Source organism: Vulpes lagopus, chromosome 7 (genome assembly GCF_018345385.1).
Source record: "Vulpes lagopus strain Blue_001 chromosome 7, ASM1834538v1, whole genome shotgun sequence".
In the NCBI taxonomy this organism is placed as follows: domain Eukaryota; kingdom Metazoa; phylum Chordata; class Mammalia; order Carnivora; family Canidae; genus Vulpes; species Vulpes lagopus.
This window is the reverse complement of record NC_054830.1, coordinates 64,279,827-64,305,831: the sequence shown is the minus strand read 5'-3', so window position 1 is coordinate 64,305,831 and position 26,005 is coordinate 64,279,827. Positions and strand designations below refer to the sequence as shown.

At 60.6% G+C, this 26,005-nt stretch overlaps 1 protein-coding gene across 9 annotated transcripts in view; it reads left to right on the top strand.

Annotated features, from left to right (window-relative positions):
- The window catches only part of COL27A1 (collagen type XXVII alpha 1 chain), a 134,877-nt gene that overhangs the window by 52,234 nt on the left and 56,638 nt on the right, over nt 1-26,005 (top strand). For all 9 annotated transcript variants that reach the window (XR_005988810.1, XR_005988811.1, XR_005988812.1 and 6 more), the window contains 10 exons: nt 5,688-5,741; nt 8,011-8,055; nt 14,573-14,626; nt 15,320-15,364; nt 18,727-18,780; nt 19,916-19,969; nt 20,574-20,627; nt 23,656-23,709; nt 23,866-23,919; nt 25,562-25,606. Coding sequence is in view for 6 of the 9 variants with exons in the window: in XM_041760910.1 (XP_041616844.1) it covers nt 5,688-5,741; nt 8,011-8,055; nt 14,573-14,626; nt 15,320-15,364; nt 18,727-18,780; nt 19,916-19,969; nt 20,574-20,627; nt 23,656-23,709; nt 23,866-23,919; nt 25,562-25,606 (513 nt within the window). In the remaining 3 variants the exon portion in view is untranslated. The remainder of the gene's footprint in view (nt 1-5,687; nt 5,742-8,010; nt 8,056-14,572; nt 14,627-15,319; nt 15,365-18,726; nt 18,781-19,915; nt 19,970-20,573; nt 20,628-23,655; nt 23,710-23,865; nt 23,920-25,561; nt 25,607-26,005) is intronic.

Below are 26,005 nucleotides of genomic sequence, written 5' to 3'. Positions count from 1 at the left end.
CTGAGGCCCTGAGGCTCCTGAGGGTCATTGCTGGGTTGGAGCGCAGCAGCCAGAGCTCTGGCCTCTTGCCCCAGAGCATCGCTAGTGAGCGAATGGATTTTGGAGCCTTCTGGAGCCTCCTGAGCGTGGAGCGGGGAAGGGCCTGGAAACCCAGGCGTGCCGTGGCTGCCTCTGCCCTGCCGCCGCGAGGACCGCCGACGGGCTCAGGGCCCAGCTCTCCTCTTCCACCTCCCACTTTTCCTGCATCCAGTGGCCTCCTCATCCCATCCGCCCTCCTTGCCACGCACGTCTGCTCCCTGGAGCTGAAGGCCACCCAAGGTGCTCGCCACCGGGAAGGCAGCACCGGGTCGGAGGTGCTCGGGGCCGTTTTGCCACCTGCGTGTGGGATGAGACCACGCCTTCGGTTTTCACTCAACAAAAATTTATGGGGCACCTGCCATGTGCCAGGTGCTGGGGACAGCACTTGTGGCCAAAACATATCCCCCAAAGCAACATTCATTGAGGCCCTTTGGCCTGTGTGGCATCCGGACTGCCTATGCTTCTCCCCCGAACCCCATTTTCCACAGTGAGGTCGACAGCACCTGCTTCCCAGACCCGGAACCCGAGCCATTTGCTCAGACGCTCTCAGGGGGTCTCACCAGACTCTAACCCCCTTTCTGCCTCCTTGCTCCTTGTCACTAACTTCTGAGATCCTGCCCTGCCCTTCCTGATGGGGGTGTTCCCTGGCACCGCGGCGTCAGGCATGGGGGCGAGGAAACCCCCTTCTGCAGCAAAACAGCACTGTGGCCGCACAGTCCCCGCCGAGGGCCCCCACAGTTCCCTTGCCCCTGGTCCAGCTGCCATGGCCAGCCAAAGAGCAGGAGGGTCTGCACTGGATATGCGTTTTTTTTTTTTTTTTAAGATTTTGTTTATTTATTTATTTGAAAGAGAGATAGAGAGAGCGCACACTGGCAAGTGAGAGCAGGAGCAGGGGGACGGGAAGGGGCAGAGGGAGAAGCAGCGAGGACGCTGAGCAGAGGCTCAATCCCAGGACCCCGGGATCATGACCTGAGCTGAAAGCAGCCGCTTCACTGCCCGAGCCCCCCAGGCGCCCCCGGCCCTGGATGTGATTCAAGAGTGTGTGGACTGGGACCCCACGTGCCCGGGTCCCTACGGCCTTGTCTCTGGTCTCTGCCCACGCCAGGCCTCCGAGTTGGCCATCCTCTGGGCCGCATGCTCCCTCAGTGGTTGTTAGCGCCATCCCCCCCCCCCGGGGCCACCACTCCTGAGCCCTGGGGGTGTGGGTGCTCCTTCTGCTGATCCCCTCTCGTTGGAGCTTTGGGCCTGCTGATTTCTAGGCATTTATTAGCGAGATGTCAGGAGAATGAGCTGAATTCCCGCATGCCATCCCGGCTGGCCTCATTTCTGGCAGGGCCGGGGGTGACCGCTGTAGTCCTCTCTCTCCGGCGAGCCGAATTTCAAGCATCAGGTCGGGAAGGTGGGTGCGTGGGAATCTTTGGCTCAGGGGAGCCGTAGCGGAGACTCTGGAGGTCAGAGCACAACAGAACTTTCGTGAGGAGTCGGCCCAGCCTCTTTGTCAGACGCATCTGCTGGCATAGCTCAGGGAGGCCGGTCCTTTGGCCGACGTCCCACGGCACTCGATGGCAGAGTCAGGGCTCGACCCCGGGCCCCTTGCTCGCTTTCTGCCTCTCACTCCTCTCTGCACTCCTGTCTTGAGCTCCGAAGGGAAGCTTCGGCTAACGCTCTCATCGCCTCTCGGCTGCTAGAGTGAAAACCTGTGGTTTCCTGAGGAGGGGTCCAGATATAGGATGTTACGAATTTTGGCTGGAGCTGAAGGGGTTTCTTCCCAGGGCCCTTGGGGACCCTGTCTGGCGAAAACTGGACCAGGCTCTCCTACATCTCCCTGTTCCCCGATGCGACTCTTCTTGGACGGGCTCCCTAGTGGATTCCAAAAGGGCAGAGTGAAAACCTGCGCGGCATCCTGACCTCAAGGGGTCTTTCCATGTCCGCACGCTTGGTGTGCGCACGTGCTCACAAAAGGAGGGTGGCCCACTGGGAGTGCAGCAGGAGGGATGCAGGTTAGGCTTGCACAGGAATCTCCCCGACTGCAGAGAATCTCAACTGCGTAAGGAGGCCCCCGGGATCCCTCTGCTGGCTCTTCTGAGAGGTTATTCTGTATTCTCCGCTGTTGGTACAAGCCAAAGCTAGCGTGCCCTGGCGCGGTGGAGCGTGCCGGGGCTGCATGACAACACCTCACCTCTTGGGCCCAGCTCTGCCAGGGGAGTTGGCAGGACGGACCATTTTGTAGGTCAGGAAGCTGAGCCTTCGAGGCATTAGTAGGACTTCTGATTGCGGAGGCTTCGTGCCTCCCCTGCCTCCACAGCCCACCTTCCTGGGCAGATGGTTGGGGTAGACGGTGCCTGGAGGCAGGGGAGTGGCTGGGGTGGCCCTCAGCAGCCTCCTTGGGCCTTGGCACGCTGCTGCGACAAGGACTGCCCCCCCCCCCCCCCCCCCCCCCCGCCATCTAGTCCTCTGAATTCCTGTAGCTGAGACTGAACCTGGAGGCCCGTCCTGGAGCCTGATCCTTTCTCCTCCTGAGCCTTGTTCTGCTCTAAGTACAAGGCGTCCAGTTCCCCGGGGGCCCCCCCAACCTGGGGAAGCGGAGACACCACGTGGCTGGGGCCCCAGCAGGGCGCCGAGCTCATTTCTTGGGCCTTGGGCCAGCCCGCCGCAGCGGGGAGCTCAGGCCGGGCAGGACTGCACTCGGCGCACAAGGCCAGCTAGGGGGGTGCCGAGGGGCAGGACGCGGGGCCACACGTCTAGCTTGGCGGCCGCCTCCCTGACAGCCGGAGGGGCGAAGCATTGCGGCCCCGGGGCTGTGTCTCCAGTGGTGGAGGGGTGAGGCAGGCCAGCGGGGGATGGGCCTTCGTCTCCCCAGGGGGGCAATGAGGTGTGGGTGTCAAGAGCAGCTGCGGTCTTTCCGTCTAAGAGATTGTTCCAATCACAGGTTTGTTCTAGAACTTTTAAAGCTCCTTTTTAAAACTGCCCCCCCCCCCCACCATGGTCTTAATTACCCACCTCACCGGGCTGCTGGAGTTTGCTCTTCCCATCCTTGTTCTTACCCTGCTGCTGCTCTCGGCCACTGGCTATATTCGGGCTCCTTTTGGTCTGCAGAATTGCCTTCCCTGGGGGGTTTTGACCTTTCTGATGGTCTCTCCCCTGCTTATGCCCCAGAGATGTGCCTTTACGTTGCTGCTTCCGGCAAGGGTCACCCTCCGTGTGACACCTCAGCTCATCCTGTTTGTACTCCCCCATTGTGCAGCGGAGCAAACTGAGGCCTGCAGAGGCCCGTGGGTGGTAGAGCTGGGACTGGCATCGGTTTGTTCTGCTGCCCAAGCCTCGTGGGGAGGAAGGCTGGCCCGGCAGCTGGAGTCCTTCAGCCAGCCTAAAGTGGCCTCCGGACGCAGGCCCATGGGGTTGGCACCTGCCTGGTGGCCCCTGGGCATGGCAGCCAGGGTGTGCGCCCCGGGGGATGCTGACAAGGTCTTCGTCTTGCCCCAGGCTGGGCGGCTTTCGGGTGTGGAAGGGGAAGAGGCTCCTTCCATCCAGGCCTCATCTAGCGGTTGGGACGTGTTCTTAGAGAACCCCCCTCCCCCCACCCCCGCCCACAGCCTGAGCAAGACAGTGAGTCAAGTGAGGGTCTGCCCAAGGTCACCCAGCCCGTCTGGAGGCGAGCCACAGCTAGTCTCCAGACACTGGACTTGGCGAGCAGAGCGCAGACTTCCTGAGTCCTGCCCTCCATGGGCCATGTGGACTTGGCCAGGTGCCTGGCTGGACGGCACTGGCCTTATCCCCTGATGGATGGTCCTCCTCTCTTGCCAGGCCCCTAACCCAGCCCCCAGAGGTGATGGCAGAAATGCAATGCCTTCAGAAGGCTCCCTGAGCACAGCCCACCTAGCCGACATCTCCGGTCCCGGCGGGGGAGAGGGTCTCCCTTACAGCATGACAACAGGGGCTGGGTTGAAGGGAGACTGGAATTTGCTAGGGGGACCCGAGGTCTGCGGGGAGAGGAGCCTTAGATAGGGTCAGATGGCCCCCCGCAAAGACTTGACCTGGAGATGGGCCTGTAGACCCACGACCCCCTAGATGAGTGGCCTTGCCACTCTCTGAAACCAGCCGAACACACATTCGAGCGGCCTCTACGTGCCGTCACCGGCCTGTGTGCAGCTCATGCAAACTTGACGGAGTTCAGAGAGGTGGGGCCTGGGCTCAGCGCTGCCACAAACTTGCTTTTCTTTTCTGTTTCGCCTTAGCCAGGTGACATTGCTTCTCTGAGCCTCAGTTTCCCCATCTGTTAAATGGGACTGCTAACCTTTCCCCAGGGGTAGATGGAAAAGGCAAGTGAAGGTTTGTGTGCACAGCGCCTGGGTCGGTCTGAAACTCATGATTCTGTCCTCGCGTCCTCCTGTGGCTGTCTGCACGAAGCCACACCTCCCGCAGAATGAATGCCGACCTCTGCCCTTCTGATCCAGGAGGGCTCCCTGGCAGAGGAGGGATCTGAGGAGAATGGGACAGCTGGATAGGGAGGACAAGGACAAAGGCCTGGACGCACACACCATTTCAAGGTCTCTTTGCTCAGCCAGGACAGACGTTGTCCTTGCTTTGGGTCTTGTCCTTTAGGTTTAATGTACTCACCGGATCCCCCCAGTTGTGGTAGAAACCAGATGCAGATTATCCTCCCGGAGGAATCTTGACTGAACGGCTCAGGCATCCGCCTGGTCAGAGAAACATGTGCTGTGTTTTTTATTAAATTTCCCTGAAAAAACAACGATTTGAATTCAAGCAAAGGGGAAGAACAGGTTTCCCTAAATTCTAAGCTTGGAGACTTTTTTTTTTTCCCTTTTGAAGTGAAATACTCACCCCTACCCTGGTCCCCAGAGATGTCCCCACAGCTGATGTTTTTCCAGCTGCCTGTCTCCCGGGAGAGTAGGGAATGGGGTCAGGGAGGGGATGACTGGGCTGGGTGGCCTGGCCCCTCTCTGAGCCTCTGAAACTCACCTCGGCAGCGGGGGCCGATGGTCACCTACCGTGTGACCTCGTGTAACCTTGACAGTTATGCTTCCAGAGCTTCTCTTTCTTTACCTGTAAAAATGGGGATCGTGATTGCATAGGGCGGCTTTTGAAGAGCGTGTCACAGCCGCAGAAGGTCTGAGCTGGAAAATGTTGCAGAGGCCTTCCCTGCTTTGCCTAGTGTGGAAACTGAGGCTCATGGGGTAAAGGGATGTCCATAAACTGCTCAGCAAGTCAGCTGCTGGGTCAGGCCTAGACTCAGCTTCCTGACCTTTGTTCTCGTCCTTCCGGCCTCCTCCGTCGGGGGCGGGGGGTTAGGTTTGGGGTGGGTATTTCCATGCTGCGGAGCCAGGAGCCAGGCATTCGTTCCTTCTCAGATTCTATGTAGACAAGGAAAGGGCTCCCAAGCTGTGGGCCCCTCCCCAGTAGCCAGTCCCTGAGAAGTTCCTCATGTGAAGGTGTTTGTGGAGGTGACCCCATCGCCTGCCCAGATCCCAGAACCAAGGAGTGAGCCTGCGTGGACTTGTCCTTAAGTGCCCCCAGGGGTTCGGATGGAAGCCACCCCACAGGTAAAAACACTAATCTGCAGGTGTTTGTTCTCTCTTTTATGCCTTCAGGGGTTTCCTGGAGACTTTGGGGAACGAGGTCCTCCAGGACTGGATGGAAACCCCGTAAGTATTTCAAGTCTTTGGGAACAGGAAAGAGATTCCAGAACAAGCACACAGCGGGTTTGAGGAATCCAGGCTTTGGGGTCAGACAGATGGGATCAAATCCCAGCCCTGCCACCTCTGAACCCCAGGCTCCTGTCCGCCGTGGGCCCCCCAGGAAAGCCCTCCAGCCCACCGAGCCCTTGCTCCCCAAGCCCCAGACCGTGCCCATCCCCAAGGACTCAGGAAGATTCTCGGGTCGCCCCCCACTAGGGGAGCCAGGGCTACTACCATCTTCCAAAGCATCAGAAATGTTTATGGGACGGCAGCGCCCTGGGGGAGCAGATGGTTTGCAGGCCCTGTAAGGGAAGAAGAGCTGAGTTCTAAACAATCTTCAGCAGAGGCATGTTTATAGAGTTTGTAAATAATGGGAGGCCCATCAAGGAGCCAGGTCAGCCTGCCCTGAGGTACTAGCCCGCCCTCCCCTTCCTGTCCCAGGCTGGGGCTCTGCGGGAGGGGAAGCTTCTTCTCTGCCCGGGGGGAGCAGACTGGGAACAAACACCTGCCGTGTTCCCCCATCTCTCCGGGGCTTCCCACCTCAGCAGCTGTGGCCAGCTGTGTTTTCTGTAGAGGTGACTGCTGGATCTGCCCTCAGCCCCTGATTAGGCACTGATTTCAATCCCACAAAGGCTCCCTGAGCCCGCCCCAGCCTGGGCTAACCCCAGCTCCCCTTGGGGCCTAAGCCCTGGTCTCAGAGCCACACGGACTCAGGTTTGAATCCTGCTGCATCACCTGGACACATCGGTTCCCTTCTCTGCATCTCAGTTTCCCGGTCTGTAAATCTGGGGGTCAGAGGGCTGGTGCAAGGACAGAACGAGACGCTGGGAGCAGGGATGGGGCGGTTGTGAGCAGCAGGTCACCGCGGGCACACCGCCTGCCCTCGAGGAGCTCACGGCTGTCTGTCCGGTCCGTCGTGCCAGGCACAGTGAGACATGTGGGGTCTAAGGCCCCGGGGGCCGTGGAGGAGGGATAAAGAGACAGGAAGCCTCCTGGGGCAGGTGACCCTGGATTGGGGTGAGGAGACAGGTGAGGGGACATTCCCTGGGGAGGATAGGTCACCAGCGAAGGCACGGTGGTGGGAAATCAGAGCCTCTCCGGTGTATCAGTTACCGGGTCAGGTGCCCTAATAATAGGTGATGTCATCCCGGAGGCCGGCATCTGGGGTCGGCCGTGGGGTCTTCATACTCAGGTCCCACGGGAGCAGAAAGAGGACCTGATGAGCGGCCCCGGCTTGGCCACGCAGCTGTTGAGACCTTGACAAGTCGCTGCCCTTCCCTGGGACTCGCTTCCCTCATTTTAAAGGCAGGGCTGCTTCCCCCCGTCTTGTCTGTAGTGACGGCCTCCTGTCGGCACACACGGGAGGCAAGACGATCACCTGGAGGGGGCTTGGCAATTCTCACTGATGATCGGCATTTCCAGAGCTCCCCCCCATTTTTATTCATGTCTTTGCATCTTTTTTTTTTAATATTTTACTTATTTATTCATGACACACACACACACACACACACACACACACACACACAGAGGCAGAGACACAGGCAGAGGGAGAAGCAGGCTCCATGCAGGGAGCCCCATGTGGGACTCGATCACGCCCTGGACCGAAGGTGGTGCTAAACCACTGAGCCACCAGGGCTGCCCTATGTCTTTGCATCTTGAACTTGATTCAAGCCCCTCCACCTGTCTTTTCTGGTGCAAGGCACTGAAGGGAGGCCCCGGGAGGCAGAGACCGACAGCCTCCTTGCGGGGATGGTGGGCTCCTCTGAGGGCCCCAGCGCCTCCCAGCTGACAGAGGGACAGAGGCCGGCCCCGTGGCTCTCAGCTCAGAGCCCTCGCCCCTATGTTATTTCCTTGCACTTGACCTTGGCCACATCCCATCCCTCTCGAGCCTCAGTTTTGCCGTCTGCACAGTGAAGGTGAGGTGACACCTGGGCCAGGCGCCCAGCACATCTTTGTTGTCATGATCAGGATTGTGCCTCTTCTCGGACACTGACAAGTGGAAAATCCTGGGTCTGGAAATCCAGCCTCCCCATTTTACAGATGCGGAAGGCCGATGGCAGAAGGGGGAAGGGTCTTCTTGTCCAAGCTTCAGGCCAGGCTCCAAGAGTCACTAATCAGGCACAGGGAATGGTCAGCTCCGAAGGATCCCGCCAGGTGCCCACGGGGGGATAGCACGGTCGGAGTGGCTAGAGGGGAGACAGGGCAAGTAACCCCTTTGGTCTCTTTCTATTTTCAGGGAGAACTGGGCCTGCCAGGGCCCCAAGGAGTGCCCGGCCTCATTGTAAGTACCCAGATGCCTGGTTGGCGGGGGCAAGAGACAGGGTGTGGGGGGTAAGCAACACGCCCTGATGGGGAAAAGGTCCTCTCATCAAACCCCAGGAGGAGCTGGGGAGCAGGACCTGTCAGTCTGGCCAGGGGGCAGAGGGAGGAAAGCCCTGCTTCGGGTCCTCAGGTTGATCCCTCACCCTCTCTGAGCCCTTTCCTGCATAGTTCAGTGACTCTGGAGCCAGACCACCTGCCACATCCTGACTGTGTGGCCTGCGTGGAGTTACCCTCCCTGAGCCTTAGTTCCTCATCTGTAAGATGGTGATGATCATTGACTACTCTGGGGCTGGGAGGGGGCGTTGTGAGGAGTAACCGAGGCCTTACGCGGACTGTCCTTGGCACCGGGCCCAGCATTTGCTAAGTGTGCAATCAGAGGAAACTATCGTTGTGTTCATCACTGCGATTACCTCCTGACACTCCTGGGAGTGACGCCCGTGGATGGGGAGGTGGGAGGCAGGCTGACCTCTGACCCCACAGGTTGGGGTAGGCCGAGTGGAGTGGTTCCAGCAGCCAAAGCCAGGGCCTCGTGCTGGGCTCTCACAGTAGGACCTTGACCCTGGGTCAAGCCGCAAGAGCCCCTTGAGAGGTCCAGGCCCGGGAAATGACTCTAAGAGCTTTCCCAAGGGTCTCATTCCCCCTTTGCTCTGTCCTCTGGTCACTCCTCAGGGGTTTGAGTCCGGGGTGCCCCAGAGGGACAAAAGTAGACCATTCCCTTGTTGGACAAATGGGCTGCCAGCATTGGCTACTCCAGCAACTGTGCCAAGAATTTCTGCTCAGTGGGAGGCTGGAGAAGGCCCCGGAGGCGTTCAGGGACCCCGTTGTTCAGGGGAAGCCAGTCCTAATAAGAGGGCCCCAGGGGCAGCATGGTCCCACCCAGGTGGGTGAGTGCAGAACCTGGGCAGGATAGGGGTGGAGGCGGAGGGTCCCTAGCCTCGCCTCCTCCTGCTTCTGTGCTCTTCAGCCACAGCTCACTTCCCAGGGCCCCAGGGTCCCCCCTCCATAAGATGAGATCGTCGTGCACCCTCTTATTAGGACCACAGATGCCCACGGTCTGGCGCTGTCCCTGGAACCAGGTCACGTGGGTTTGGGGTCTTAGCTCTGCCACTTGTTGAATTCGGGTTCTGAGCAAATTTCTTAACTTCCCTGTGTCTCACTTTCTTCATCTACAAAATGGGGGTGACATGAGTACCCAAGTTAGACTTCTGTTGTGAAGATTCAAAGACGCTAGCACACATAAAGGCGCTTTGTGCGCAGTGAGGACTCGAGAGGTGCTAGTCGTGATAATAATGGTCATTGTTAGTTCACACATAGGCGCGCACACACGTGTTATGCGTGGTAGCAGGCCTCTAGATCACTGTGTGGAGAAAGATTTCAAACTCACGTTGGAACTAGTGGGAAGGAGGGGGTGTGATTGACAAGCGACATCTCCTTGACTTGGGACAGGGAAATGCCCACCCATGAGGCGGGCATCCGTCATCCCTGCTGTCCATTCAGCAGGACTTTGCTGGGCATCTTCTTTGGCCCGGGGCACTGAGCTAATGCTTTGGAAAAGGAGTATCCACACGAGAGATAGAGAACCCCAGCTTAGGAGGACCCCAAAGTCTGGCCGTCCCGCCTCCTCTAAGCTCACGGGGACGCCTTCTGGAACATCCTGGTCACGGGGTGATTACACTCCAGCTTGAGCGGCCTGGTGTTGGGCGCCCTTTCCCGTGGGAGCCCGGGCCATTCTGCAGAGCTCTCGCTGTGGGTGGCTTTCCTGCCCACTGAGCCCCCGTCATTCCCCTGCCCCTGGGGAGGCTCTTCGAGAGAAAGATGCCTGTCCTCTGTCCCTGCTGCGCTCCTTCTTCAGGCTAAATGCTCTCGGTTCCCACAGCTCCCCTGAAGGGAGCCAGCTCTCCTGGCTTTCATCGTCAGCACGTGCTTCTCCTCCTCATTGTCCTGGTGTCCCCTATATGGGTCCTGAGAGGAGCAAGAATATCATTTGGCCAAATGAATGCAGGCTCTGGAGCCTCAGGCCCTGCCCGTGGCCCTCCTGACTCCTTCCGAGGCTCTTTCCCACCTAACCTCCCCTTTGCTTTCCACAGGGAGGGTTGCCAGATAAAATACAACACGCCCAGGGAAATTTGAATTTCGGCTGCAATATTTAGAACACATTTATACTAGAACAGCATTCGGTGTTTGTCTGACATTTGGATTTAGCTGGGCGAATTGTATTTTCGTTTGCTCAGCCTGGCAGCTCTAGCCACGGGCTCTCTGAGGGGAATCCCATTTGGCAGATAGGGAAACTGAGCCCCCCTCCCCGCCCCCGGTCCCACAAGGCAGGGGGAGATGGAGACATGCTGGACAGGCACGCCTTCTGCCTCCTAATCCAGGCCGCTCCTCCATGTATCCCGTTTCTGAATGGCCAGAGTTGGGGTGTCCCTGCATTCCTCAGACCGTGTGCCCCCTCATAATGTCCAAATTGCTGACCTACCCCTCCTCAAGTTTCCCTCTTGGCCTGTGTCTTTCTCTGCCATTTCAGACTCACTTCCCCTGTTATAAAATTCCCTCTGCTGTGTGATGGTGGTGGTGGTGCTAGAGTCACAGGCACAGACCTGACCCTGCCAAATCACCGCTGCTCCCCGAACTAGTGCCCTCTCTCACCCAAGGACCCCCGTCCGCCCCGGATTTTTGGAAACAGCAGCTTCTGTGCCCCGGGAGTGGGGGCGGGGGTGCCGGATGGAGAATAGTGGCCTCCCCCGAGAGTTGGAGAGGAAAGGAATTTTCTAACCAGGAGTTAAAGGGGGAAGAGGGATCATGAGTCACCTCTGGTTTTCCAGAGGATGTGGGTTTTCGCTGAGCGAATGGGAATTCCACATATTGATAATCATTTTAGTGGAGATTCAGGTTTATTCAGTGCCTTCTGGCTGGTCAGCTGAAGCAGTGTGCATGCAGACGGAAGCTGAAACATCCCCTGTCATCCTCCCTACAGGCCTCCCCCGCCCCCATAGGTCCTTGCAGGCAGGAAGAAGGGTGTGAGGAGACAGACAAACATTTATGGGGCATCTGTCTGTTTAGTGTGTGCTTCACGTGCATTAGATGGGGGTGGGCGGGAGGCCTTGAGATCCTTGAGGGGGGCGGCGGCGGCCCCATCACCCAGCTAGGGAGGCTGGGGCCCGAGATCACCAGCCAGGACTTGCAGCCCAGGTCGGTGTGACCCGGATGCCACGACGCCGCCGCTGGCCCCCTGCAGCCTCCGAGGGGAGACCGCCTCAGAGCGGCCCCCTTTGAGTAACTGAAACCCTTTGGCTGGCCCTCAAGAAAAGTGTGCCTGATTCCTGCATCTGCCGAACAAAGAAGGTTTGTCTTTTTGATTTGGAGTGACACAGAGGGAGTTTTGGCTCTTCCGTGGGTCTAATGAGACCCAAAGAATATGTGGTCTGGCCAAAGTCCAGCACATGGGGCACAGTGGACGGGCCCACCATATTGTCAGTCCGTGATTATCTGGCTTTGTTTCCTCGTGATAAAGCAGGCTCAGGAGCCTCCCTCGCCGACACTTAGCAAAGCCTCGTGTGCCAGGCCTGGTGCTAAGTGTTTAATGATCATAGCAAGCCTCTGAGGGTAGGAAGTGGGGTTACCATCGTACACTTCAGGGAACAGAGGCACAGAGAGGCTGAGACACCTGCTCGAGGTCACACAGCGAAGCGCCGGACCAGCAGGGCCGGTGTCCATCACCCACTCAGCTCTGTGTGACTTCTGGAGGCAGCAGATGAGTAAGTGTGGACCGGACAGCGCCAGGGGCTGTTCTGTGTGAGCGATGGTGCTTCTATTAAGACCACAGCGCCCAGGTCCCTGTCCCCAAGCTACCGAGCCCCATCAGTTTCTGGAAAGAGGCCTTGTTGCCTTCAAAGACAGTTCTAGGACCATGGATTCCTCTCTAGAGGGTTCATAAATGTGAGCGTCATTTGCACCCGGTGGTTAAGCCACTTTGGGAGGCGGGGGGCAGGCGGTGGCTGCCTGGGCACACACAGAAATGGTGGCCCCGTGTGGCAAAGGCTGCAGGACCCGACAGCAGGGCCCTGGGTCAGGGCAGGGATCCTGGCGCTCCGGCCAAAGGGTGAGGGCGCGCTAACAACGGGAGCCCAGGGCAGAATGTTCTGGGTACGGAAGCGGGTGGCCCGGGTGTCAGAGCTGCAGAGGAGCAGCAGGGCAGGGAGGTAGGACAGGTGTGAAGAGAGGTGGGAGCCCCGCCTCCCGGTGTCCTTTCAGGGGCCCCCCGGCGGGCCCACCTGGACACCTGCGGCGTGTGCCGGTCCAGCCGAGCTCGCATCGCCCAGGGCCCCGGGTAGGAGTCCGCGGGGCCGGCCAGCCAGCCAGACCTGGGCTCTGGGCCTGCCCCCGTCCCCCGTCCCCCGTCCCCCGACTGTTGCCTAGTCTTGAGTGAGTGACGCTCTCCGTGTGCCTCGGCTTCCTCATCCCTGAGATGGGGTCGCCGCGAAGGGCCGGCAGCCTGGGCCCGGCGTCAGCTCGGGTGAGCGGCGTCGGCGGGACCTTGACGTCGAGCGCGGCATCCACTCGCAGCAGGAGTCCCGTGGACGGTCGCCGGCCTGCCTGCTTGTGTTTCGGTGAGGTCAGCAGGACGGAGGGCAGGATGTGTAGCCGGCGTCCGGGGGCTTAGGCACGGTGGGACCGGGGCCCGGTGCAGGCCGCGACTCGTCGTTTTTTTCTTGTGAGGACGTGCCCCGCTGTGTGTCACCCGGCCAGGCTGCCCACACGGGGTCTAGCCCAGAGCCGTGGTGCTCTGCAGGCTGCACTGGGCCGGGAAGCGGGAGTGGCCTAGAAGTTTCTGTTTCTCCCCCAGTGCTCCTAGAGCCCGGCCCTGGGGTCCTGCCAGCAGGGGAAGCTGTGCCATGAGCAAGCCGCCGCCCTCTCCCCTTGCGCCCGCAGCCGGAGCCCCTTGCCCTGTGGGGTTGGGCCCGTGCAAGTCCTTGGAGGGGCCGCCGGGGCGGCCAGTGTGGTGCTGCTGTGGCTCCCCAGGGCCCCGGGGCCGGGTACCACCTTGGGGCCTGCAGCGGGAGGGAGGAGCCGGTGTTCCTGCAGCAGCGGACCGGTCGCCTGCCCACAGCCCGGGCCCGGCTGGAGCCGGCCGTGCCAGCGGAGCCTACTCGGCTTATCGTGTACCACGGGGGACCCTGGGCAGGCCAGCCCGGCCCCCTTCAGCCCGGGAAACAGAGGGAGAGACATAGGAGCGAGCAGGGCCTAGGGAAGTGCCCTTCTCTGGAGGGCTGGCTTTTCCTCAGACCCTGGCCTCTTCACTCCCCTCTCTCCCTCCTCTCCCAAGGCGACTTCAGAATTGCCTGGAAGGTCTGGAGATGGACTCCCGGGTGGGGTGTGAATCCCAGCTCCTCCCAGTCCTAACGCTATGGAGCCTCGGGTCCCCCATCTGTAAAATGGGGTTGGCAGTAGGGGCACTCTCCAAGGGCGGCTGTGAGGAGTCCTTGGGTCGAGGCAGGTGAGGTGCTCAGCTCCCTGCCTGGCGGACAGTGTAGTTTGTGTCGTCTCCTCACCTGTAGAGGCCGTGCTTCCTTCACCAGAAGATTACGTGATGGAGCTGAAAGCGCCACTGCTTGGCAGAGGTTCAGCTAGAGGGTTCGGTTTGACCTAATCAGGTGGGGGATCCCGAGGTCCAGAGAGGGCAGGTGTTTTGCTCAAGGTCACACGGCCTGTTGCTGGTGGGGGGTCGGGCAGGGATGCAATGGAGACATCTCAGGGCAGTCCCCGCAGGACGCCCCGGGCCGCGGCTGTTCCCCTAGTGCTGCAGAGCACTTGCCAGGGCCCCTGCGGAGCCTGGCACAGGGATACGGGAAACCGGGGCCCAGGGAGGTCAGGGGCGTTGCTTGAGCACCCACAGCCGCCAGACACGTTGACAAGTCCCAACAGATGGAAAAGGGAGAGGAGAGAGCATTTTTAGGGGGTGTGGGCTTAACGTTATGGCTGCGGCTGGGGGCAGCGGCGGTGGGGGTGACAGGAGGTGAGGACCCGAGAGGGGAAGAGAGGGTGGGCTTGTACAGACAGGATCCAGCTACCCCTTCTGTCAGCCAGGGTTTCCCACCTCAGCACGATGGGGCATTTCGAGGCTGTGTTGTGTGGGGCCTTCACCCATTGGTGCCAGCAGAGCCCCTTCAGCTGGAACAGCCCTAAATGCCTCCGGACCGTGCCAAGCACTTCGTACCCGTACGTCAGTTCTTCCTGAAACAAGTCTAGGAGGTAGATTGCACTGGTCCCCCTTTTAGATGGGGAAACTGAGGCATGGAGCCGTGAGCCTCCCTGAATCCTGCACGCGGTGAGCGAGCCGCAGAGACCAGGTGGTCTGACAAAGCCAGTGGGGTTGTGTCCTCAGGAGCCCAGGCGAGGGGACGTTGGGAATCATCCCTCCCAGGCCAGCCGCCCGGGAGCCACCTCCTCACCGTGCCCTCTTCTCTTTCTCTTGTCAGGGCGACATGGGAGCACTGGGTCCGATTGGCTATCCAGGACCCAAGGGCGTGAAGGTAAACCAGAGCCATCCCTTAATCCGGGTCTGCTCCCAGCCAGGCACCCCCTGACCCACTGCAGCCCAGAGGGAAGGGTGCCTGGGCACAGTGCTGGGGGAGGGGAGGTCGGGGGTTCACGGGGTGCTGGGCGGAAGCTGGCAGGTCGGGAGCGAGCCAGTCATCATCTGTATGTCATTTATGGCTGACGTGTCCTTGCACAGCAGTCCTTGCGCTGAGCTTGAGTCTCCTGTGGGGCCAGATGTCGAGGCACTGAAAGGTCAACGGGGGGCATCACCTGGGGCATAGAAACTGTACCGGCAAACAGTGGACTTGGTGCGTCCCTGGGTGGGCTGGGCGTGCAGGAAAGAGTGGCCCGCACTGCTCGGACCCCATTCCAGGAACGATCCTGTTTGGCCAACGTGTGGGTGACGATGCACGAGGCTCCCATCTGTCCCCCTCGGCCCCCTTCTCCCCTGGATTCGTTCAGAGTGCTGTGGTTCATGAGTCAGCGGCCCCCTCTCGTGCTCCTTCACTCCACGTCATGGCCCTCTGAGCTGGGGGTCATGGCCCCTTCGCAGATGGGAAAACTGAGCGCTGGGTGGGGCGCCCAGCACCCGTGGACACAGCGAGCCGGTGGGTGCCAGGCAGGGCGCTGGGCTTCTGCGGCTTGGAGCCCCCCTCTCATCGCAGGATCTGGCCTTTGTCTTGCAGGGACTGATGGGGAACATGGGGCAGCCCGGACTGAAAGGTGATAAGGTGATCTGAATACTCCCTTGTTGCACTGTGTTTTATCTGCATGCGAACCAGCCCCACCCGCACCCGCACCCCCACCCCCACCCCCACGGCGACCTCACTGTGGCTGCTGCTCTCTCGCCAGGTCCACTCCCCTGCACTCTCCTGCCTCCCCTCTGGCCCCCCTAAATTTGTGTTACCCAGCTTCTTCCTTGTAACTCAGGTGGAGCTCAGGCAGGTGCAGATCTGAGGCAGGTAGAGCATGGGGGGCTGTGGAGGCACAGGTCGGGGTGGGCGGGGGGGCAAGGCCCGGCTCTGAATTCGGAGAGCAAAGCTGAGGCCAGTGTCTGGACTTGGCGGCCAAGGCCAGAGTGGGGGCACGTTGGGGGGGGGTGCTGAGATGACAGGCCCCGGGGCAGGTATGGTGTGGGGGCCAGAGACCTCTCCAGCTACAGGAGGAAATGAATCCACATAAGCCGCCCCAGTTAGAACTGGGAACCCGACCCCAGGGAGCACGTGGTCTGAGTGTGCAACAGAAAAGCTGGCACAGGCCTCTGAGCCCCTGACCCGCTTTCTTCCCAGTTGCCATGGGGAGGCCACCCGTGCCACGTGTCCTCCACACAGTCCTCCTGCTGCACTCACCCGGTGCCAAACCACATTTGGACGTGGGGGTCGGGGGACCCCGGGGCCCGGAGCGGGGCGGCACCAGGGCAGCCCCTGGCCTGGTCGTGCAGCATCTAAGGGACGGGGACGCTGGGGTGGGAGGGGCTGGGGGCCGTGCTCCCTGTGCTCTGCCCCTTGCTCTCCTCCCGCCCTCCCGTCTCAGCCTCTCGGTGAAGCAGGCACCCCAAAGGGGGTGTGGGAGGGCTTTGGGGCCAGGTCCAAGTTTCCACGAGTCTGAGCAGATGAGTGCTACTCCCGTGGGCGGGATCCTCCTGCACCTGCCTTCAGACCAGCTCAGCTCCTCATAAACCTGAGAGACGGGAGCAGGTGTATGAGGGCTGGGCACCATGTAAGGGCCCCGTGGGGATTGCCCCAGCCAGCCGCCGAGCCTCCGTGGGCCTCCGTGGGCCTCCGTGGGCCTCCGTGAGCTAGGGAGCTGGCCCGGCACCTCGGCGAGGAGTGTCAGGGGGCGAACCCAGGCACGTGTCTCTGGAGACCTCGGCCACGGAGCAGAACTAGGGCAGAAGGGCAGGGCTGACGAGGCCCTTGGGGGTCACCGCCGCCCGTGCCTGCATTTGCAGCCGGGGCAGTAGCCCCAGAGGGTTGGAAGAGATGCATCAAAGGCAACTCAGCCCTCAGACTCTTAGGAACGGGGAGAAGGGGGGGCCGAAACGGGCACACCCAGAGTGTCCTGGCCGCCCCATCCCTAGGTAGCCAGGGGTGCACCGCTTTCTCCGTTTCCGCCTCTTCCACCTCCTAACTGTCCTGGCCCGGGGCCCCCAGCTGCGGCCCCCCTCGGGCTCCCGTGCTCCCCCTCCGGCCCTGCCCTGCTGCCTGCTAAGCCCCCTCTTCTGTGGCCTTCCCCTTGAGATGCAGGGGCCTCCTGTCCGGGGTCGGGCGGGGGGGGGGGGCTCCCGCCCAGCTACCTGTTTGCTCTGGGGTTTTGAGACATCAGCGCTCTGGAAATGTTGAGGTCACGGACAAGGGAGAAAGGAAGTGGGGGAGCTTTTTATAGGCCCCTGTGCAGAGCTGGCCTCCCGCTCGCTTGGTCCTTCAGGAACATGGAAATAAACGTGTTACATGGAACTCGGCTGGCTTGCTGACTGCTGGTGCCTGGCTCGTTTTGAGATGTGAAAGCTCTGGAAAAAAAAAAAAAAAAGAAGTGGAGGAAATTGTTTTCCTGCCCATAGTTTTCAAGGACATCAAATAAGTCTTGGGGGTTGAAAAGAAAAGGAAGAAGAAAAGAAAAAGGACTTTCTTTTCTCACCCCTTTGGCTGGGGAGGGGTCTTCAGTTGCTGAGAGCGGGTGAGGGTGTGAGGGGCCCCTCCACCCCCACCCCACCCCCGGCCCGGCCGTCCCCTGTCCCCTGGGATGACGGAGCCATCCCTTCATGTTCCCCAGTCGCCCTGCCCAGAATCCCAGATTTTCCATGACCCGGCCTGGCCCCGGTCCCACTTACAACCACTTGGCTCCGTCTTCCTGCGTGGAGGCGCATTCTGGAACCGAGACTCCAGCTCCAGCCTGAATCCATTGTCCTGATTTCTTAGGTGTCTTTTTAAACTTTTTTTTTTTTTTTTAATCCCCTCTGCTCCTCCTTTGGGCATTTAAAACACACACACACACACACACACACACACACCCCAAAAAGAAACTTCCTTGGCTCCCAAACCTCTGGGATATTTTACAGATTTTTCCAGATTGGAAAAACCAAAGTACTTTTTTTTTTTTTTAAAGGCTATTTATTTATTAATTTTCATTCTGGCCTTTGTTTTACCGAGGAAGTTCTTGTGCTGGCTCCTGGCCTTAGCTGCTCGATGTGTGTTCTCTAAGAGTTTCCCTTCCTCCAGGGTTTTATCCCCATTCTTCCAACTGCTCCCCGGGCTGTGAGTGTTTGCCGAGTGCAGGGCCGGGGTACTGTGGGGAATATCCAGCCTGCGAGATGACGAGGGCTGCGTGATGGGACTCCGGCCCGGAGAGGAGGCATCTTCCCATGTAGTTCTCCAACAGCTCGTTTACCAGGATGTGGCTGAAAATAGGGGAGGGACCCGAAGAGACCCCTGATGGCCAGGATCTGTGTCATTTAGGAAAGCAACGCCCAGAACTAACTCGAGACCCGTTTGCTCACTGTTTGCACATAGTGTTAGCCACCAGGGCCTAGCGGATGACCAGTGGCGAATTACGAGTAGCCCCCCGCTGACGGCTTGCATAGAGACTCCCACAGAGGGAAGAAGCCAAGGCTCCCAGCCTGGTGGTGAAAAATGTCAAGCAACGGATGCAAACACTCCGAACCCTCTGTGATGGGGGTGGGGGTGGGGGTGGGCGTTGAGAGGGTGGCGCTGCACAGCCGGCACCTGCCCCCGTGTGACATGAAGCTGATGGTGAAGACCTGGAAGGATCAGGAAACAGTCCCTTTGATCTGCAACTGCCAGTTCTCCGGGAAAGGCCAGGCAGCTCGGCTGCCGTTAGCGGTGTGTTCAGCCACCCGAGCGACGCCAGGCGGGTGTGCGGCGAGGCCGGCTCCGTGCCCCCCAGGGCCTGTCTTCCCCAGCCCGGCTTCCCTGCTGGGGACCCTGCCCTTTGCTCTCACAGAGCTGCTGCTGGTCCGATCCAGTCTGGGAACGGCCTCAGCAAAGCCGTCCCTTGCCGGTGGGTCTGCGAGTGGGGAGGCTTCTGGAACCCGCCGTGGTCTCCATTGTAACGTTCTTTGCTGCTGTGCATTTAGGGTGAACAAGGGGTTCCAGGTGTGTCAGGAGACCCTGGATTCCAAGGAGACAAGGTAATTGCAGCAGATCCCCCCCCCCCGCCCTGCTGTTCTCTGGCCCCAGCTTCCTTCTCAGGGTCCCTCTTGGCCAGGATCCCCCCCGTCCCCCGTGCCCCCGGCTGCCGCAGATGGCTCTCACACAGCCCTGTCTTCTCCAGCCTTGGCCCCCGTCTGCGTCCCTCCCCCGGCGTTTACAACAGCCCCCTGACTTACTGCCAAGCCCCCGGCCTCTTCTTTCCCAGTCTGTCTTCCTCACAAGGCTCTGCCCTGTGCTCACAGACCCCCCACGGCTCCCTACGGCTCTTCACCCCAGCACCCAGCACCCAGCGAGCGAGCCCCTCGGCCCCATTCCTGCCCTTACGGCCCTGTGCTCCGCTGACGGGCCCTCTGCACGGGCTCCCCGTTCCCTCCACCTGCTTGGACAGGGGCCACTTGCCTCTCTGCGTGCCCCGAGCCGCACGTCTGTCTGCCACTGGGGCAGCACCTGGTTGATGGGGGCTTGTGCTCAGTCCCGTGCCCGACAGCCAGCTCCCTAAGGATAGTGCCCCAGCCTGGCCTGACAAAGCTCAGCCCAGAGTCCTGCACAGAACAGTGAACATTTAGGACATGTCTGAGTGAGCGAGGCAGTAAACGGCCCTACCGACTGATGGATGGACCGAGGCCGGCTCCTCTTTGCCTGTGTCCGGCACCATGTGGCCACATCTGGCCCTCACCCAGCCGGTCAACAAGGCCCAGATGTTGGCCAGCTCTCCCTCTTCCTCTTCCCTCCCTCCTGGCTGGCCTGTCCTGACCCAGCCTTAGTGTCTCCGGCTCGTGAGCCATGTGGACCAGGCTGCTTCCCCAGCTGGGCCCCAGTCTCTGGACTTCCCCAGGCCTGCAGGGCACGGGGTGCCTGCTTGGAGCCCCGGGCTCCCAGGGTCCAGGACAACTAGGTGAGGACAGGGCCTGCTGTTTCCCCTTTGCCTCCCTGAGGCCCAGGCCACGGGGGTGCCCAGCTGGAGCTTACAGGCAGGGAGAGTGGGGGGGGTGCTCAGTCTCCCCCAGAGGTGGGTGTTCTCGAGGCCTCGGGCGGGCAAGGATGACTGTGCAGCTCTTCACCTGGCCGTTTCTGGGCCTTGCTAACCCCTAGCCTGCTCTTGGTCTTTTCCAGGGGAGCCAGGGATTGCCAGGGTTCCCAGGCGCACGGGGGAAGCCGGGGCCTCTGGTAAGTACCTTGTGCTCTGATACCCCCAAGCCTCACAGTCTCCAAGCAGCCGTGAGATGTGGCCAGGGACCCTGTCCTGTCCCCAGACCGCATTTCCTCCTGCAGCAGCCCTGAGGGACCAGCAGAGCAGGGTAGGAATGACAGTCACCCATCTCACAGAGCAGGACACTGAGCCCCAGAGGGACAGGACTCACCCAGCGTCATAGATAGGCCTCTGTCCCTGTAGAGTCCTGGGGAGAATCAGAATCCGGGGCTTCCAAAGCCTTGACAACAGCAGTAGCCTTCATGACATGTATTTCTTGAATGTTCCAATATATTGGATCCTTCCCATCCTATCCTTCTTTGAAGGCTGCCAACCACCCAAGGGCTAGAGAATTATTGTTCCCATCCTACAGACGGGGAAACTGAGCTTCCACATGATGAAGTGTCTTGCCCAGTGGGGTGTGGACGGTACCTCCTGGTTATGGAGGCCGGTGTCCTTCAGAGGCTCCTGAGCTTTTCCAGCCCCACCCCCACAGCGGGGTGGGGGGGACTAACACAAAGGATGGAGGAAGGTGGGCCCTCACTTACCCCCGCCTCCCCTGCCATCTCTTCTCTTCCCCAGGGCAAAGTTGGAGACAAGGGACCCCTGGGGTTTCCTGGGCCTCCTGGACCCGAGGTATGTGAGGCCGTATTTCTGCGTCTGGCTACGGTCGGGACTAGGTATCGTCCTTGGGAGACCGAGACCCAGAGATGGGGAGCGGGGTGTCCTTCCCTGAGAGCGCACAGCAAACGGGAGATGGGGCTGGGGAGAGAAATTCTGAGATCAGACATCTTCCCTTTTCTGCCTGCGATGCCCCCAGCGGCTTTCCATGGCAGCGGGACAGAAGCTGGCCCCGGAGACCCTCCCTAGCGTTGTGGTCGCCTTTGGAGTTTCCAGAAAAAACATCAGGGGAGCCCTCTGAACTCGGGCCTGCGCCCTGAGCGGGAGCTCCTGTTTCTCTAAGCCCGAGCCCTGGAACGTTTCCAAACACCCACACTCCGCCCACAATCCCCCCCACACAGCGGAAAACGTTCAGGGCTCAGGGTTGGGAGGAGTGGGGAGCAAGAAGCAGATGTGAAAACTCGGGTGTTTGGATGGAGAATGAGAACTCCCGAAGGATGACTGGGCAACTCCTATAACCCGCCTGCGGGGTCCTGATGCGCGTGAGCATTGGCACAGGTCGGCGTGCACCAGATAGCTTTCGCGTGTCACTCACGGCGCGGGGCCGCTGGTGGAGCCCTTCCACCCGCCCCTCCAGTGGGGACCGTCTTTGGAGCATAGGGTGGTCCGTGCCAGGGCTGCCACCTGCCGGGATCCTCAGCACCCGGGCTCTCTTGGGGGGAGGTGTCTAGGCCGACCCCAGCCAGCCCCCACCGTGCGCACACACACGCGCACACACACACACACACACACACCCCTTCCCATCTTCCCCAAGATCTCAGAGACGAAAGTCTCGCTCTGCCGGGTTCTCCAGACTCTTCCGAAGATCGCTCCCGGTGTTGCCCCGAGAAGATGAGGGATGGTTTCCTGAAGGCTCTGACTTTGCGCCGTGTTGACTTTGGCCGTGACACAGTCCCATCTTGAGAGAGTGGAGCTGGCCCCGATCCCTCCCCTGGCCACTGCGGAGGAAGGCTCCTCTGACAGTCCGGCTCTCCCGCAGTCTGGCCGCCTCCTGCTGCTCAGGCTCCACCCCGGGGCAGCAGGCCGCGCAGCGTCCTCGGACGAGAGCGCGTGGAAAGGCCACCCACGCACGCCCGGGAGGTACTACTGCCACCGGGTTACAGATAGGGAGACTGAGTCACGGGGTAGAGAAGCGACTTCCTCGGGGTCGCTGCTACTTGCAGCAAAGCAGCTCTGGTTTGGTTGTCTCCTGGGTCCCTGCGTGGATCCCGTCCTTGTGTTCTGTTTGGATTGGCGACCTCGGAGTCCTGCCCGGCTGGAGACAGAGGCTGAGGAGCATGTCAGCGCCTTCCTGGGTCTCTGCTCCTTCCGACCCCGTGCCTGGGGTTGGGGTCAGTGTCGGAGGGGGCGTGGCTCTGGCTTTGCAGCCTTCTGGATACGGATTTTTATTGTGCACATAGCAGGCGCCGGGTGCTGAGCTAAGCCCTTTGCTTGCCTTTTTTTTTTTTTTAAGATTTTATTTATTTATTCATGAGAGACCGAGAGAGGCACAAGCAGAGGGAGAAGCAGGTTCCCTGCGGGGAGCCCGATGCAGGACTCGATCCCAGGACCCCAGGATCACAACCTGAGCCAAAGGCAGACACTCAACTGCTGGGCCACCCAGGTGCCCCTCTTTGCTTGTCTTATTCCCTTGGAGCCTCAGAACGGACCTGTAAGGTGACGTCGTCGTCACCGTTTTCTAGACGAGCAAGCCAAGGCCCAGAGATGCTCCAGAACCTGCCCGGGGTCATGCAGTGCGTTGGTGACAGGACAGGACTTTGAGCCTCTCGGTGTGAAGAGACATATGTGGGAGCTTGGGCATTCGGTGATAGCTCAGAGTTCAGACCCGTTCTTGCCTTGGCCAGTAAGAAGGGTGAGAGGATGTTAGAGCGGGAGTTTAATGGGAGTCACCCAAAGATCAGAGAGGAAGGGAAAGAGCTACATACGGAGGCGACGCAGGAGGAGGCATTTCGGTCTCCGGGACTCACATAAGGAGATTTTGGTTTCTAGTTGTCAGGAAACTAAGAGAGTAGAGGGGCTGCCTGAGAAGTGCCTGTGGTGTTAGGATGAATCAGCAGAGGTATGACACCTCAAACAAGGAAGGGGATAGTCCTGTGCTGGCCTCTGCTGGTCTGTTCGCACCCAGAGGAGCTTGGGCACCCTAGCGATGGCCAACAATGGACGCCGACCGACTAGAGGTTGGCAAAACGGAGGGGCCCCAGCGTGAAGCCACTGAAGGGCCAGCAAAGGGCAGGCCTCTGGGGGAGGGGATAAGTGGCCTCCGAATTATGCAAAGACCACTGTGGAAAGAAGGACCCCCTCCCCGCCACCCCCGTCCCGAGCTTTGTGCAGCTTTGTGCAGCCCTACGGGGGTGGCAGGAGGTTGTCAAGGGGAAGGGGCAGGGTTCTGCTCGGCGTCGGGAAGAAGCCTCCCCTGCACAGCCGTCCATCGGGAACAGGCTTGGTGTGGGAGCAGCGAGGCCTCCTCGTTGGTGGTGTGGGGCCGAGTCCAACACGCCCGGCCCGGATGATGCAGGGGGCACCTCAGCTCCGGAGACGAGGGGCTGAGCTTAACCATAACCTCGGTGTGTTCCAAGCCCTTCAAAGTTGTAGCACGCCCAGAACATTCTAGAATCATAGCTGCAGGATCACTGCAATCAAAGGATACCATTTCCCAGGGCAGAGGAGGAGGGCTGGCTGCGGGGCTCTGGCTGCCTCAGGCCCGGGACTTGGGAGGTTCTGGGTCGCACAACCTGGAGGGGTCTGCGCGCTTGGTCCGGTGCTCGGCACTTCCTTGCATTGTCTCGTTTCATCTCAGCAGCTCTCTGGGATGTGCGGGCTCTTGCCCAGATCCCTGTTCTAGAACAGGACTGCGGCATCCAGGTGGTTAACTGGCCTGCTCAGGGTCCCGTCCCATGCAGGAAGGGACGGAAACCCCGGGTCGGTCTCCCTCCAAGCACTTCCCTTCACCCATGGGTGACCCCTGCTCTCTGCTTCCCCTCAGGGATTTCCCGGAGACATTGGCCCCCCTGGGGACAACGGCCCAGAAGGCATGAAGGTGAGTCCCTGTGCAGGGCTGTCGAAGCGAACTGCTGTGTGGAAGCCACAGGCCTTCAAGGCTGGCGACCTGACGTGGGATTGCTGGGGGCCTTGCCAGCCTCTGATGGACAGGAGGTGCCGCCTCTGAGACCGCTCTTTGTTCCCTTCTCACCAGGGTAAGCCTGGAGCTCGAGGCCTGCCGGGACCCCGTGGGCAGCTGGGGCCCGAGGTGAGACCATCTGGCCCTGTCCCCGCCCGTCCCCTGCAGCCCTGTCCGCTCCGGCCTGGGTCCTGGAGGCCTGAGCCAGGGGCCGGGGCCCTTCAGCCAGGACACCACCCTGGGAGGCCTCAGGCTCGCCCTCCCGCTCATCCCTTACAGCCCTAGCCCGTCACCTTGCCACGGTCTTTCTCTGGCCTGGCCTGGCTGGCAGGCGACCTTCCACTTCTGTGGGGCCCCCACTGCCCGGGGGTCTCCCCCAGGGGCCACTGCCCCTGCTCCTGCCCGCAGCACAGTTCCCAGAGGTCGGAGGGGAGGCCCTGGGCCCTGGGGGTGGGGGACACCGCGTTGGGTACCACGGTTAGCGGCCGCAGGGTCGGGCTTCAGATCTGTGTCGGCTTGAGCCCAAAGCCCGTGACATAGACCCTGTGCTGTTAACTCCCTGCTCCTGGGAGCTGCCAGGCAGGGAGGTGGGGGGGGGGGGGGTCATCCCAGAGAATGACAGGACTTGCAGAGCTAGCAAATGGCAGAGTGGAGATTTGCTTGTTTCCTCATTCATACTCAAGGGGATCGAGACGTTTTCCGTGGGTGGGCCTGTTGGGCACCCGGCGGGCGAGCCCCAGATTTTGCCTGTACCTGAGCGCCCCCCGACCTAGGCTCCGGCCCCAAGGCCCCCGGGACACACAGACAGCCCCGAGTGAGGGTGCAGGAGGCCCGGACTCACCACAACCACAGGCAGGCATCCAGCTGACACAGATCCCTTTGCAGGCTGGTTCTGGGTCTGGCGGGGCCCCAGCGCTGGCTCGGGGAGTGGCCACGTGGGGCTGCTTTCCTGGAAGCTGGGTTGGGGGGTGGCCCCAGAGGGGGCCTCTGGGTTAGGCCTGGCACGCCGGAGAGGCCGGTTTGGAGGCTGCCCTCGCCTGCGGGAGGGCCAGGAGTGGAAAGGGAGGGGTGAGGACGGAGGGCCGGCGCCAGCCACGTGCCCCCGTCTACACCCACATTACGGCGCGAGAGCCTGCTGCTTGCTCCCGTCTCCGTGGATTCATTCATCCACCCCTGCCTTCGTCCGCTTCTCCATCTGCTCCTTCCTCATGCCCCTGGACCCCACCTTCACTCCCCACACGTCCGTGAGGCCCTGCACACCCATCCTGAATGATTTTTGTGGTGGAGTAGGGCGCAGGGCCTCAAAAAAGAGTAAGAGACCATCGCTGTCCTCCAGGAATGCAACTTAGGCTAGTCATCATCCTTAGCATGGTCCTCTCCGTCCTGCACCATCTTAGAGATGGGGAAACTGAGGCACAGTGAGGCTAAGGTCTGCCACTGCATGGTTGGTGGAGCTCAGAACAGAGCTCATATCTTTGAGCTGTCGTCTGGGGCTCTGTACCTACAGTGTATGATGGGGTTTGACTCTGCCCAGCACTGCCACGAACCCGGGGCCTGTCACGTTCAGGTGTCATGTTCAGGAGCCCCATTCACGTGGAAGGCCCTGTGTAGCCTGGGTGGGGGTCCAAGTGGGCGGACCAAGTGGACCATTTCTCGGGGTCCAGGAGGACTCTCCTCTGTCCACCCCCTCTCCCTCCTTACAGGTCAAGCTCTCTGAGTCTCTCCCTGGACTAATTTCTCCTTTTTCCTCTCTTGTGTCTCCCAACTCTAGGGAGATGAGGGACCCATGGGGCCACCTGGGGCCCCTGGCTTAGAGGTGAGTGTCCCTGGCGCCGGGCAGGTGGGATTTGTCATTCCTGTGCTGGCGGTGTGCAGAGAGGCAGCACCTGCTGGTGCTCTGCAGAGAAGTCATCGGCGGGAGCCCTGGGCCAGCCGGTGAGGGGATTGGAACAGACGCAAAGGATAGAGAGACGAGGCAGGAAACCGACCGGCTGCGCTCATCCAGCTGCTGTGGGATGGGCTTTGCGTCCGCTCTCATTCATTTGAGTCTCCGTGAGAGCGGCATTGCTGGTCTGAGTTTCACGCAAGGCCATCAGGGCCAAAGACGGGCGGGGCAGCCCCGTGTCTCATCGTCCAGAGCCTCACCTTGCTCCCCGCGACGGCCCTGCCCCGAGCGGTCTTCCACGAGGTCCTCCCCGGGCGGGTGGTGGTGTAA